Here is a 16,197-nt window from a genome sequence, read left to right as displayed (position 1 = left end):
GGTTAATATCTGGTATTGGTAACAGATGGAATTGGATACATCGTAAGTGTGGCCAAATTCATACAGTCCAAGTGTTTTACATTAAATTGTTTCTAAATTAAGGCATTGATGAATTGTTTTACAACATTTATTACTTATATTGACAGTATATGCTTTACATTCATATTTAACACTCAGCATAAATGTCTCAACACCTTGAAGAATTTGTCCCTAAAATTGCCCCCCAGGGTGTGCGAGGAGCTTGTACGCACCTTGGGTTTTGATTGGTTGCTGATGTTTATGGAAGAGCACATTCACTCCAGCACGGTGACGGCGGCTCTCTTGATCTTGGTGGTGTTGATGAGTAACCAATCCATCCTGAGCCGGTTTAAAGAAGGTCTGTCTGGAGGAGGCTGGCTGGACCACACCGACTCTGTGCTTACTAATAAGATTGGCACTGTTCTGGGTGAGTAAGAGGCCTAGCAGCACCCTAACATTTTATTACTAGTGCCACTTAACCAAAAAATGTATCTTGAAAAATGTATCATAGATATGATCTTTTGATTTGTGAGGAATTGTTATGAATTAAAGAGCAGAAAATCTGTGCTTTTAAAGTACTTTTCCACCTTTTTCATACAATGTTAATGTACATTTGTTGAAATCAACCTTTCATTAGTTGTTGATGGCTGCATTGGGTGTTTATGTTGGTGTAAAAATTAAACAAAGAATGGAAATGAGCAAAAACTTTAAACAAAACTGTATGCTACCATATATAATTTATATATTTAAAACTGGGTTGTTTTCTTGATTTTTGTCTCATCTTCTTTCCTCTTCTCCTATCCTCTCTCAGGCTTTAACGTTGGTCGCAGTGCAGGGGGCAGGTCAACGGTACGTGAAATCAACCGAGATGCCTGCCATTTCCCAGGATTCCCTGTGTTGCAAACACTACTGCCCAAACACACCAATGTCCCAGAGATTTACTTCCTGCTCATGGCCCTCTTCATTCAGCAGCCAATCACAGAGCTGCCTGACAGCCTGCAGGTACATGTCAGTATCACAAAGGTTTCATTCGTTAACATTAGTTACTGCATTAGGAATCATGAACAAACAATGAACAAGATATTTTTATAGAATATATTAATCTTTGTTAATGTTAGTCAATAAAAATACAATTGTTCGTTGTTGGTTCATGTTAGTTCAACTTTTACAACTTTTGATTTAAAAAACGAATTAAAACATTTGTATATTTTGAAATGAACATTAAACAAGATTAATACATTTTATAATAATTTACAATAAGGTTCTATTTATTAACATTAGTTAACTCCATTGATTAAGATAAACTAACAATGAACAATACTTTTACAGCATTTATTAATTCAAATTAATTTTAGCTGCCATAAATTCTGTGAAAGTATTGTTCATTGTTAGTTCACGTTAACTAATGTAAATAATGGAACCTATGTGTTAAGTGTTCATCTATTCACTCTCATGTCTCTCCAAACCCGTATGATTTGTCTTCTTCTGTGGAACACAGTAAGAAATGTATGCAGAATGTAAGCATCAGTAACCCTCAACATTCTTAGCATTTATTTATTTATTTTTTACATACACTGAAATTTAGTGGTGACTGTGGCTGTCAGTCCCTGACATTCTGCCTAATATCACCTTTTGTGGACCATGGAAAAGAAAAAGTCATACAGGTTTGGAACAACATGGCGAGAGGGTGTGTAAATGATGGCAGAATGTTTTTTTTTTTTTTTTTTTTTTTTTTATGAACTATACCTTTAAGGTGACTTGCAATTTGCTAACTAGGTACCAGTGTTAAAAGATGAAAAAAAAAATAATCCTTTATTCATCAAATCTCTGTCACACATACTTTATAAAATTGTAACCATCTAACACTAACCATCTGCACTCGTGACTGTTCCCTACGTTTAAGGCCATTGTCTCTGTACATCTGTACATTCTATTAGAAGTCATTTTATCAAAATCAGTAAAGGGGTAATGTTGCAATACATTTTTTGTTTTTTAATTAATGTTGATTAAATACAGCATGTTGTCATTGATGTTCTGCTTCCACATCCACGTTCAGTGATTTTCGTAATGCCATAATAAATGCATGTAAATTGATGTGACACTATATTCCCACAGTTTGACCTGGACTCGATCTGGACATTTATATTTGGCATCCCATCCTCCAGTGCTACAGTGGTGGGTTCCATTCACAACTTGTGCACTGAAGCAGCGTTCCTTCTTTTGGCCATGCTGCGCAGTATGCTCAACCTGGTGAGTCTCCAACCCACCTGCCAAAGACATATGTCTCCCAGGAGCAGCTGTTGTCATAGTGATGATTGTTGTGGTTGTCGTTGGTAGTTTATAAAGAATATTTTTAATTTGTAACTGATAGGGGTTAAGAAAAAAATGGAGAATAATAGTTTCATTGAGATTAATTTTGTTAGAATATAAAATGCAAGTTGTTCTCATTACCATAGGCTTCTCAAAATAAGATGAGAGCAGAAGCTGACATAGCATTGGATATTTTTTATCTTTTCTAAATCACAGCCCTGGCAGTCAGAAGAAGAGGGATCATGGCTGAGAGAATATCCCATCACGCTCATGCAGTTTTTCCGTTATCTCTACCACAACATCCCAGACCTGGCACCCATGTGGCACAGTCCAGACTTCCTTTGTACACTTGCTGCTACAGTATTCCCTTTCAATATTCGTCCCTACTCAGAGATGGTATGCTGTTGTGATTTGATTGTGTCATTATATTAAACTATATTAGCAGCTTTACACATAACTGCTTTAAATCCTTGTACAATTTGTCTTAAGACAAAAATTACTTTGTAGTTAGTGGTTTAATTGAGCAATATCTTGTTTTCTCAGGTGACTGACTTGGATGATGAAGCAGGCTCACCTACAGAGGAGTTCAAGGCTTTTGTAACAGATACAGGCATGAACCGCAGTCAATCAGAATACTGTAATGTAGGCACTAAAACATACCTAACCAACCACCCAGCCAAGAAGTACGTCTTTGACTTCATGAAGATCCTTATCATGGACAACCTATGCATGATGCCTGCCAGTAAGCAGACCCCCATCATTGACCTTCTGCTAGAGGTAAGAGGTTTCATTTGTTACCAGGGATGCTACATGAAGCATTCATTCCACCTCATCCTGACTTTATTATGTTTAAAGTGTTTTGTATTTTTACTTTGCAAATGTAGTTATTCCCACAGCACTTGTAGTTAATCACTGATAGAGATTTTGAAAGTCATGTTGCTTGCCAGAAATCATTATGGTAGTGTCCATCAGAAAGACTGAAACACTAACATTACGTTCTGTCACCAGGCCTCACCAGAGCGCTCCACCAGAACCCAGCAGAAGGAATTTCAGTCCTACATCTTGGACTGTGTGATGGAACAGTTCCTCGCTGCAGATGTTCTACTGGGTTAGTTCATTATCCCAACCATCTGTATTTGGGTTTAAAGCAATAGTTCATAAAAAAATTTATATTCTGTATCATTTACCTCTTATTCTTAAGGAGATAAAGTGTAGATTTTCATGGCTGCTCTAATCCATACTATAAAAGTTAATGGACACAAGCTCCAAAACTGACAAAAAGCACAGTAATATTATGCCATATCACTCATTGGGGTGGGCGATATGACCAAAATCTTATGTCAAAAAATTAATAATTTTATATCACGAAAAGGATATATAACAATATAGTATTTTTCTAACATATTTTAACATTTGTTTATATTATAAATAGCCATATTTTAATGCATTTTTTTAAATAATCTAGTCAATGAATTAATTACTTTATAAATTAAAGGTACTTCCTCGTATCTAAATATTTTCTTTATTTAGAACTTGACTAAAAGTCAAAGTAAAAAAAAAACATTTTGTTTTTGTTTTAAATCAACCTTACTATAGGGCATAATTTCAATCTGATGTTGTTGACTAGTATTATAATTATTATAAACTTAAGAAACTCTACATCTTCTCAAAGCACTGCAACAAAGGAAATAATACATAAGGAAGGAAATAACATAAAGGAAAATAAGTACTTCATTAGACTCTTAATGATTAAAGTAATCTCTATAGAGAATATTTGAATGCAAACATGGCTGGTTTGTTTGTTTGTAAAAGGTGAAATAGTTTTCATTTTTTGGTAAACTACTCCTTAAAATGTCAGTGTTCCCTTAAAGCTATAAGATGACAACTTGTTCTCCACAACATTTCCTATAAACATAATTTTTCTTAAGTTATTATTATCTCTCAGAGAAACAGTTTCTTCATTGCAAATCTTACCTGTATGTGGGCATGTCCTCCAACAGGTGAGGAGGCATCATTGCCAATAACAACTGGAGGAAGTTACCATGTCTTGGTAAATAATGTCTTCTACTTCTCCCAGCGTGTGGTGGATAAGCTGTGGCAGGGAATGTTTAACAAAGATTCCAAGCTAGTGGTGGATTTCATAGTTCAACTGATCACCCAGGTAAGAGCAGTACTGTGACCTCATGCCAAGGGGTTGCCCAGGTAACCTCCAATTATGCTTTCACATCACCTATGGCCATAAAAACAACCACGCTTGTCCCAAATCCAAAAACATCTCTTAATAATTATAAGGGGAAATTGACAGAAAATCAAGGCAATACAAAGTCTTGCTTTGGACTATACAGTGGATATAAAAAGTCTACACACCCCTGTTAAAATGCCAGGTTCTTGTGATGTAAAAGAATGAGACAAAGATAAATCATGTCAAGACAAGACTTTTTTTCCACCTTTAATGTGACCTATAACGTGAACAATTCAATTTAAAAACAAACTGAAATCTTTGAGTGGGAAAGATAAAAAACCTCACAATAACCTGGTTGCATAAGTGTGCACACCCTTAAACTAATACTTTGTTGAAGCACCTTTTGATTATTACAGCACTCAGTCTTTTTGGGTAGGAGTCTATTAGCATGGCGCATCTTGACGTGGCAATATTTGCCCACTCTTCTTTGCAAAAGCACTCCAAATTTGTGAGATTGCAAGGACATCTCCTGTGCACAGCCCTCTTCAGATCACCCCACAGACATTAAATTGGATTCAGGTCTGGGCTCTGGCTGGGCCGTTCCAAAATGTTAATCTTCTTCTGGTGAAGCCATGCTTTTGTGGATTTGGATGTGTGCTTTGGGTCGTTGTCATGCTGAAAGGTGAACTTCCTCTTCATCTTCAGCTTTCTAATGGACACCTGAAGGTTTTGTGCCAAAATTGCCTGGTATTTGGAACGGTTCATAATTCCCTCCACCCTGACTAAGGCCCCGGTTCCAGCTGAAGAAAAACAGCCCTAAAGCATGATGCTGCCACCACCATGCTTCACTGTGTGGGTATGGTGTTCTTTGGGTGATGTGCAGTGTTGTTTTTGCACCAGACATAACTTTTGGAATTAGGGCCAAAAAGTTCAACCTTGGTTTCATCAGACCATAACACATTTTCCCACGTGCTTTTGGGAGACTTGATGTTTGTTTTTGCAAACTTCAGCCGGGCTTGGATGTTTTTCTTTCTAAAAAAAAAGGCTTCCGTCTTGCCACCCTACCCCATAGCCCATTCATATGAAGAATACGGGAGATTGTTGTCACATGTAGCACACAGCCAATACTTGCCAGAAATTCCTGCAGTTCCTTTAACTCTTTCCCCACCAAACACGGAATTTTCCGGGTTTTATGAAAAAACGCTTCCCCGCCAAACACTGAATTTTCCGGGTTTCCGTGTTTTAGGTGTTATACGGTAAGGAAGACCCCTCCGCATGTTTTGAAAGAGTACGCAACTCTTTGATCAAAGAAACAAACTGCGATCGTCTCAAACATGAAGAAGTGGAGTATGAGAAGCTCAAAATATCAGACATAAACATGCCTTTTTCTCAGCTTTTTGTCTGAAATGTTGTTTTTTGACAAAACCTACCTCTGTTCAAGTTGCAATAAAAAAAGAACAAATGAAGATAAAATAAAATCGTTTTTTTTTTTTTGCCTAAAAGCAGAGGCCCAGATCTTTATTTTGATATATAGCATCTTCATATATTCATGGAAGAAAATATTCTGCGGGCCATTAAATTTAAAAACCCTGACGGTGGTTGGCAACTTTTTTTTAAAAACGCTGGCGGGGAAAGAGTTAATGTTGCTGTAGGCCTATAGGAAGCCTCCCTGACCAGTTTTCTTCTTTTCATAAATTTTGGAGGAACGTCCAGTTCTTGGTAATGTCTCTGTTGTGCCATATTTTCTCCACCTGATGATGACTGTCTTCATTGTGTTCCATGGTATATCTAATGCTATGGAAATTATTTTGTACCCTTCTCCTGACTGATATCTTTCAACAATGAGATCCCTCTGATGCTTTGGAAGCTCTCTGCGGACCATGGCTTTTGCTCTGATATGCAACAAAAAAAATGTCAGGAAAATCCTACTAGAAGAGCTGAACTTTATTTGTGATTAATCAGAGTCACTTTAAATGATGGCAGGTGTGTAATGACTTCTATTTAACATGAGTTTGAATGTGATTGGTTAATTCTGAACACAGCCACATCCCCAGTTATAAGAGGGTTTGCACACTTATGCAACCAGGTTATTGTAAGGTTTTTAATTTAAATTCCCCCCCCCACAAATATTTCAGTTTGTTTTCAATTGAATTGTTCACATTATTGGTCACATTAAAAGTGGAAAAAATTCTGACTTGATTTATCTTTGTCTCATTCTTTTACATCACAAAAACCTGGCATTTTAACAGGGGTGTGTAGCCTTTTTATATCCACTGTATAGTCCACTATATAGTATGTTTCAATAAAAATAGTGTATAAGCTATTTTCATGGAGTGGTGAAAAATAACAACATCTGTTGAAATTACTGAACATTATATATTACATACCTATGATCTGTTTACTCATCTATGGGAGCAATACAAACACAATAATGTGATGGTAACCACATAGAGTATCCTAGAATTATCCTGTTAATATAAACATTTATAATAGTTTTACAATCCACTACACACTCTCTCACTTTTGCACATTCCCATAATAGACTTAAAGTTGCATTCCAGTGTGACTTACAGCAGTGCTGGTTTCTCAACAAATCTCCTTTTCTCACTTCTGTTTTCTCTCATTGCTAATTTTTCCTACAACAGTCCAAACGGCGATCTCAGGGTTTATCTCTGGACTCAATCTACCATTGTCTGAACAGAACGATCCTCTACCAGCTCTCCCGACCACACAAGACAGTTCCACAACAGGTGACACTGCTGGATTCACTGCGTGTGCTGACGGTAAACCGAAACCTTGTGCTGGGACCTGGCAACCACGACCAGGATTTTGTGGCCTGTCTGGCCCACTGCTTAATCAACCTACACACGGGAAGGTGAGAGATAAACAAAGTGGTGGTAATTTTTTAAGGCGTTTTAGATTAAATCAAGGGTTGAAGATTAGATGGATGGATGGATGGATGGATAGAGGGATACTTTGGATGCATGTATGCATGGATGGATGGATGGATGAATTGATGGACACAATAGATGGGTTGATGAATTGATGGATACGATGGATGGGTGGATGAATTGATGGACACAATGGATGGGAGGATGAATTGATGGATACTATGAATCGATGGATACTATGGATAAATGGATGGATGGATGGATGGATGGATATTATGGAGACTATGAATCGATTGATACTAGGGATGGATAGATGGGTGAATGATAGAGGGATACTATGGATGGATGGTAGATAGATACTATGAATCAATTGATAATATGGATTGATGGATATGATGGATGGATGGAAACCATGGATTGATGGATGGATACTTTGAATAGATAGATAGATAGATAGATAGACAGACAGACAGACAGATAGATAGATAGATAGATTTTCTCATTCTCAGCCATGTTTGTGTTTGTTCACATCTCTAAATAACTTTGCTGTTATGTGTGTGAGTCACTGTGAGACTTGAGGGGAAGGCTTGTGTTGTCATGACTCTGTATTCAGGCTTACTCAGAACTTTGGCTCCATAGAGACTGAGAAATGAGAGCAGAACAGAGATGGTGAAAAGAGTGCGCTGTGCTGTTGAACTGGGAATCTGAGCTCCACTGATGCAGGCAGATCAGTAACCTGAACAGATTTGATTTAAAGTGTCTGATGATGTGCTGAAATTATAGATCATTATCCTTGCCGCTTGTCATCTAGAATTCTGACAGTTTTTTAATTTTTTTGACTAACTGAATGATCATCTTCAGATGATGTTTTCCAACCTGCACTTGACATATGATGTCAGGATGGGTTCTTTTTTTTTTTTTTTTTTTAAATTCTTTTTTTATTTTGATTTTACAGGTCCATACAATAAAGTCAATGATATTACATGTCAAATTTCTCCTTAAGTCATCTGTAAATGTACATTAATAACTCAGAAACAAAGAAAAGTATCACAGATTCGGTAACCATTACTATAGTAATCAGGGACCCATTAGGCCTTCATTCTACATTACATACACATAACCATTTTTAGACATAGTAAAATCAAAATGAGAACTAAACAAACATGTTGGGGTAAATCTCAATGACTCATAAAGCCCTCCACCGAGGGAAAGTAGAAAAAATAAATAAATAAATAAATAAATAAAACCAAAATCCACTTTAAACAAATGATGGGCGTAATGGAGTAATATACGTTATCCATCTTTCCCATCTTTTCAAAAAAGTTTCCTGTTGCAATCTCAAAGCAAAGGTAATCCTTTCCATCTTGAAAATATCATAGATAATGTCAATCCATTCCTCTACGATAGGTCTTCCTGGTTTTAACCACCTTCTAGTAATAGCTTTTCTACTAGCAGCACTTAGAATCTGAAATAAGTATTTGACATGAGAAGAAACATTTTCTGTTGCTAAGGCCCCTAAATATAAAGACTCAAATTTAAATTGAATATCCATCTGAAAAATGCTTTGCAAAACTTTATATATCTCCCTCCAAAATGGGATCAGCACTGTACAGGACCAGAAAATGTGAAAATGATTTGCTTCAAGGCACCCACAATGTCGCCAACACGCCGAAGAATTGGTGTAGTGCTTCTTTAGGATGGGTTCTTAAGGGAATAATTCACCCAAAATTGAAAAATGTTTCATCACTTACTCATCTCCATATTGTTCCAAATCAATATTATTGACAAATATAAAACTATAACTAAAACTATAAACTACAAAAAAGATAAAAAGAACGATACAAGCATCAAAAATTAGTCCATACGACTCATGGAAGACTTTTGATGTTATATGATTGCTTTGTGTGAGAAAAGACCCAAGTTTAAGCTGTTATTTACTGATAATATTCTCCTCTGCCATTGCTCTTGAATATCATTTGATTATGCTGATCTTCTGTTACAGTAGTGTGGAGGGCTTTGGTCTGGAGGCAGAGGCCAGAATGACCACCTGGCATGTCGCAGTTCCTTCTGAGAATGAGTCAGACAACGTCCAGAGCCAGGATGCTAGCGAAGGTTGTTGTTCAGTTTTTCTCCTATCACTTCTGCAAAAAAGTGTAAATATTGAATACCTCAAAATCTTCACAAACGCCAATGGTTTTCTGACTGTTATTCAGTATTTTTAAATCTTCTTTGGGATGGGTTTGTCAGGTCGTCAGTTGCTGCTTAAGGCAGTGAATCGTGTGTGGACGGAGCTCATGCACAGTAAGAGGCAAATGCTGGAGGACATATTTAAAGTGTCTCTGCCTGTCAATGACAGAGGGCACGTGGACATTGGCACTGCCCGACCTGCTCTGGAGGATCCTGCTGCCAAAAGCTGGCAGAATCACTTAGGTGAAGAAAACATCAAAACACACACACGCACACACTCAAATGACTTAATATTTCCAACACATTCTCCCACATATCTGACATTTTAGCTACTTGCTGCTTACACACCATATTTGTCTATATATATTAGTAACTCTGTGCTTATTTTTTATTGTTGCATGTGCTTGTTAAATGGAAAGTGTGTAGTTTCTGTACCATTAGTGGCATAAAACGGAATTGCAAAAATATTGACTGCTTTCAAACACATTTATGAAACTCCCTGTTTCTCATTGGTCGGACAAGCTGGTAGTCCCACTCCAAACTCACACCATTGGTTGACCCAGTGTTGTTATATCTGGCCCAATCTGGCTGCTCAAACAATCAGATTGTGATTCCTTTGGTGCCGCAAGTGGCACAAAGTTATGCACTTCACCTTTAAAGATTTCACGGCGGCACATCACTTCTCTTACTGTGTTAAACCTTCTCTGTTCTTCCTTTAGTCCATGAAAAGAAATGCATCAGTAGAGGTGAGACTGTTGCTCCAGTGAATCAGTCCAAACTCTCTCGAGTAAGCAGTGGCTTTGGTCTGTCAAAATTGACCGGTTCCCGTCGCAGCAAGAAGGAAAGCGGAATGAACAAAAACAACCTTTCTGCTCAGGTACCTAAACCAGAACAGAAAATTCTCACAGATGGGAAAATTATTTCACATCTGATGTAATCTAATTGACTTGCACAGGCAACTGGTGTTCACACTTATTTGTTCTAGAGTGTTCTGTTTTACCTGTCCACAGGAAACCTTCCAGTGGATGTTTACGCACATCGCTGTGGTTCGGGACTTGGTAGCAATGCAGTACAAGGAGTATCAAGAGGTATCTTGCAAGTGCAAATTGGGCAATTGGATATACTTTAACCTCCTGAGACTACCGCGTGTTTGCTGTGTGCATTTTCCATTTCCCTTTTTGATTTGTAACTAGTAGCACCTAATAAACAAGCAAAATATGAAATACAAAAAAATGCTAGATCAAATCATTTTCCTAAAAATTGATGTCCACACATGCGTCCAGTACAGCAGGACTAAGTTGTGAAGTTTTAAGTAATTTCAAGGTATAGAAAGTCTTTTCTTTTTTTTAATGTGTCCATGAGTGTTGGTTATTCATGTTTTTATTTATTTTTCGTTTTTTATTTATAGACATTGTATAATAAATAGTTCTGATTAAAAGTAATGGCCAGCATTATCAAATCACTGCAAACCATGTTAAAATAAAATTTTAAATTAAAAATTAAAAAATGGATACATGGACAAGAAATGAATGCACTTGGCTGCATATGACCTCCAGTGTGCTGTCTGTCTTCAGTGATCTCAGAACAGTTTGAAATGCACCTTATTTTTATCCTTACTCCATATACAGCCTTTGAAAGCAACATTTTCCAGCTTTTGGATACGTCCATTGATTCATAATATGATAATGCACAGTGAATGTAGGATTGTTATGGAAAGTTATTTCTATCGTCCATGTACTTGGACATTGGGTTTAGCAGTGTGCCGTTTCACGATAAACCGACATCGTTTTTAAAATGGCATATCGGATGAAACTAGAGATGCTACTCTTTTGACTCAAACAGGTTTTAATGTGAAAACTTAAGATGGTTTCTTACCATATGTAGTTTTGCTGTTTCTCTGAAAGACAAACTCGGATGAGAATGGCACCATGTTGTTTTGTCACATGACTCGCGCTAAAAGTTTAACCCTTAAATGACAGCCTAGAGTCTCCTGAACTGAGTTCAGTTAGTTTTAAAATAAATGTAAACATAGCCTATAGCAAAGCTGAAACATAATGTCCACGCATGTCTCACAATATCTCACAAGGATATTGTAACAATAATAATTCACAGCTTCAGTTGGTTAAACTCTGTTGTTAAATTTTTTCCTACAAAATATTTGTAATTATTTTTTAATCCTTGTAATTGTACGACTTGTACAAATATACATTGTTTTTTCTCACAGAGGCAGCAGAATGCTTTGAAGTATGTTATGGATGAGTGGGCAGGTATTGAATATGAGCTGCTTCGGGAGAGAGGCCTCTGGGGGCCTCCTATTGGCTCCCACCTGGACAAATTTCAGTTGGACATGACTGAGGGACCCTGCAGAATGAGGAAGAAGATGGTTCGGAACGATATGTTTTACATTCACTATCCTTATGTACCTGATCCCGAGCCTAACACAAGCACTCAAGTAAGTGTGAGTCTTCCCCCCTCCCCTTTCATTTTTTATAATTTTGATTTTTGAGATACATTTAGTGTAGTTTTGTCCCAGGTAAAGTCTGTATTTAGATTGAAATGATGGATTGGATTGAAATGCAGATTTGGGGAGAACGGAAAACAAATACATTTAAATTAAGATAGTCAGCAACAGCCTCCTTTCAAAAGGCATTTTCAGGTTGAAAAATCTGGAAATATCACATAATTTTAAATTCTGGTTGTCATACTTGGTAAAATCAAGGGAATAAATTAAAATCTTGTTGGAAATATTACATTTATCTAGCGAAAATAAATTTTTCAGGTTATGCTCAACTATAAAATATTTAATTGTTTTGATCATATTTTTACAAATACATTCACTACAAAATTTATGTCCAAAAATTATTCTTCAGTAATAATGAATGAATGCAACAGCCATGGAAATTCATTGGTCTAAATGTGCTTGAGAACCATGGTGAATGAAAGAACATTCCATAAACACACAACTGCCCAAAATAGGAAGAAAAAAACATAATTGGCTTTAACCATAACATTGTTTACCCCATTAAACAATGCATTACAGAAACCAAATTGTATACAGCACTAATAGTTCATAATCTGCACTGAATGTATCTTTTATGCATTCTCGAACTTGAATTAGCTATGGCCAGATGTTAATGACTTCACATAAGCGGTCTTAAAGGGGAACACCAGCTTTCAATTTGTACATTTGTGGCCTTATCACTTGTTTTCAGAGGCATTCTCAGGTGCCGTTGCTGGGGGCAACGGTTGGCATATAACAGTCCAGGTTTTAACTGAAGGGTTGCCTTACTGTGTACTCCTAAACAACTGCATTACTAAATGCACAACTGTCTCAGGCAGTAGCTTATTTTTTTCTTATTCTCATGACAGAGAATAGGGTTTAATGGCCGATTGAATTTATGCAACAGCACAGCTCCTGCAATGCTCGTTGGAGTTGGTTCCTCTGCTATCATTCCTTTTGAATATATAGAAAATAGGTTTACAACAGGCAGCTCCTTCCCTCCCATGCTTACAAATCCCTTCATATCCTTTTTATGAAGTTTAACAATATTTTGTGAAAAACTAGTGTGACTAATTTTGTCATTTGTTATAGGTAAAGTGTATGATTTCTGCACCACTAGTGGCACCAAACAGATTTTTTTTAAACAAACAGGTAGTCCCGCCCCAAACTCCCACAATTGGCTGAGCCATTATTGCTATATCTAGTTGGCTCACTCCTAGACTAGTTGCACAGAAATTACACACTTTATTGAGGCTTTGGAGACTGTTAATTACACTTTTTTTAGGCTTTTAGATATTTTAACAGTCACTCCTGTAAATGGTTGTAAAATCCTGATACCCTTGTTTCTCACATTTTAAATTTGAGGCAATCTCAATAATGGGTAGCTTGCAAACAACCTGTCTATTAACAAGATCCATCCATCCATCCATCCATCTTCAACCGCTTATCCGAAGTCGGGTCGCGGGGGCAGCTGCTCCAGCAGGGGGCCCCAAACTTCCCTATCCCGAGCCACATTAACCAGCTCTGACTGGGCGACCCCGAGGCGTTCCCAGGCCAGTGTGGAGATGTAATCTCTCCACCTAGTCCTGGGTCTTCCCCGAGGCCTCCTCCCAGCTGGACGTGCCTGAAACACCTCCCTAGGGAGGCGGCCAGGGGGCATCCTTACCAGATGCCCAAACCACCTCAACTGACTCCTTTCAACGCAAAGGAGCAGCGGCTCTACTCCGAGCTCCTCACGGATGACTGAGCCCCTCACCCTATCTGTAAGGGAGAAGCCCGCCACCCTTCTGAGGAAGCCCATTTCGGCCGCTTGTACTTGCAACCTAGTTCTTTCGGTCATGACCCAACCTTCATGACCATAGGTGAGGGTAGGAACAAAAATTGACCGGTAGATCGAGAGCTTTGCCTTTCGGCTCAGCTCTCTTTTCGTGACAACGGTGCGATAGAGCGAGTGCAATACCGCCCCTGCTGCCCCGACTCTCCGGCCAACCTCCCGCTCCATTGTCCCCTCACTCGTGAACAAGACCCCGAGGTACTTGAACTCCTTCACTTGGTGCAAAACCTCATTCCCTACCTGGAGTACGCACTGTATATTAACAAGATTTTATGTTCAAATTTCCATAAGGGAAAGTATGTATTTTAGGTGTTTTTAAGAACCTTCCACCAACAGTCTAGCTGTTGGCATTACAGATTACTGTATTTGAATTTGAATTGTCTGTGTAGGTTTTTCTCATGAACTGATGCTTTAAAGAATTGTGTTACCAGCTCCACCAGCACAAGAGGTTATGCCGAGCCAAAGTGTGTTTTCATGCCTCTGACTGATTTCACTGATCACTCCCTTAAAAGATTGTAGTTTTCACTGAAATGGTTTTTATCATAATGGATCTACAGTACATAAACCCAAAATATATATTATTAAGAGATGTTTTCCTTAAGTTAAATAATCATTTTAAATTAAACAGAAGTTGAGCAATATTATTTTTATATTTTAATTATTTCAGAAACCAGTGCGTTACCGGCGAGCGATCAGCTATGACAGTAAGGAGTATTACATGCGGCTGCTGTCAGGGAACCCGGGGATGTACCAGCACTCAATAGAGCAAAACACAGAGGGAGAGACAGCACAACAGGAGCCTGAACATGGAGAGGACACTATTGCAAGAGTCAAAGGTCATTTTAACATGATTTTGCTCTCTATTATCAGTTACACAATGAATAAACAACAGAAAGTATGTAATCAAATATAAATCCAGTTTGGCTGTACTACTAAAATGTGTGGAATTCTGTTGAATTCTTAGTGGTTTCTGAAAACCAGCAAAGAGCTGGTGAATAATAAACTATGAGGTCATTGTTATACATGCAGTAATGCATTAATGGGGTTTATTTGAGATAGAAGACAAATACAGTGTATCATCAATACAGTGATGCCTGTCATTGTTCAAAAGACTGACACCCACCAATTCTACCGTCTTTTAAAAATTATATGGGATTTAGCTAAAGAGTTTTTAGCATAGTTCAGTAAGGATGTGTCTATTGATTAAAAATCTAAGCATGTGGTGATGATATGAGAGTTGAATGCTGACTCACTGTACTTACAGTTATTATTTGGATTGTTCTTGTCTGGGTGATGTTTTAGGTCTGGTGAAGGCTCCGTTAAAGCGGTCCCGCTCCACAGCAGATGGGGCTGATGAGGACAGTCAAGACCAGCTGCAGGAGTTGCTAGAGTCAGGAGCCATGGACGAGGAGCAGAAAACTGATAACACCACACTTCTCCGTCTGCTGGAGGAGGGAGAGAAGGTCTGCAGCTCTACAAAGCTCCACCTCTTCTTTCTCAACGTCCTTTTCACACTTCAACACTTTTCTAATTAATATAATTCTAAGAGGGATCAGTCATTTTCTGATCAGAATATCCCCCATTTTTATGAAGAAAGTATTTTGTAATATCAGTCTGGTTGGATGATTATGTTGTTTAATTTATGGTGCAGAGAATTTGGACCGATTTATATGAACAGTCTGCGATATGTTTCCCATGTGTTTTATGATAGATCCAGCACATGTACCGCTGTGCTCGAGTTCAGGGTCTGGACACCAGTGAAGGGCTGCTCTTATTTGGGAAAGAACATTTCTACGTGATCGACGGCTTTACTATGACTGTTACCAGAGAGATTAGAGACATTGAGACACTACCTGCGAAGTAAGACTTTAAACTATGTAAAAGAGAAAAGAAGACTGTAGTAATTTAAAAGACACAATTGATCCACTAGCGAAATGCAATACTCATTCCTATTAGACCTGAATTCTGTTTTTGATTTACCTTATTGTAAGAAAAAAAGAACAAAAACTAAATTCTAACATTTTCTTGTATTTTGGTGACCATTATTTTATTTTATTTTATTTTTAAAGAATTTCAGAATTTATTGTTTCTTTAGTGATTATACTTGGTCTTTAGGCTGCTTGTTTCTGTGACGTTTGCAGTATGCATGAGCCTATCATTCCTCGAGGGGCCCGGCAGAGTAAAAGTCAGTTGAAAAGAACCTGCAGCATCTTTGCTTATGAAGACATCAGAGAGGTGCACAAACGTCGCTACCTGCTTCAGGTGTGAAATAAAA

The 16,197-nt window shown here is 37.8% G+C and overlaps 1 protein-coding gene across 1 annotated transcript in view; it reads left to right on the top strand.

The window, feature by feature from the left end:
• wdfy3 (WD repeat and FYVE domain containing 3) overlaps nt 1-16,197 on the top strand; it is a 118,335-nt gene that overhangs the window by 77,946 nt on the left and 24,192 nt on the right. Inside the window, 17 exon segments of the mRNA XM_052122934.1 lie at nt 228-445; nt 830-1,020; nt 2,134-2,268; nt 2,545-2,724; nt 2,872-3,105; nt 3,337-3,436; nt 4,329-4,489; nt 7,156-7,385; nt 9,404-9,513; nt 9,649-9,831; nt 10,308-10,465; nt 10,599-10,676; nt 11,813-12,040; nt 14,590-14,758; nt 15,225-15,385; nt 15,634-15,782; nt 16,064-16,184. Of these exon segments, the coding sequence (XP_051978894.1) occupies nt 228-445; nt 830-1,020; nt 2,134-2,268; nt 2,545-2,724; nt 2,872-3,105; nt 3,337-3,436; nt 4,329-4,489; nt 7,156-7,385; nt 9,404-9,513; nt 9,649-9,831; nt 10,308-10,465; nt 10,599-10,676; nt 11,813-12,040; nt 14,590-14,758; nt 15,225-15,385; nt 15,634-15,782; nt 16,064-16,184 (2,806 nt within the window).

Source organism: Xyrauchen texanus, chromosome 4 (genome assembly GCF_025860055.1).
Source record: "Xyrauchen texanus isolate HMW12.3.18 chromosome 4, RBS_HiC_50CHRs, whole genome shotgun sequence".
NCBI lineage: Eukaryota > Metazoa > Chordata > Actinopteri > Cypriniformes > Catostomidae > Xyrauchen > Xyrauchen texanus.
Note: the sequence above shows the minus strand (reverse complement) of the source record. Positions and strands in the feature narration are given on the sequence as shown.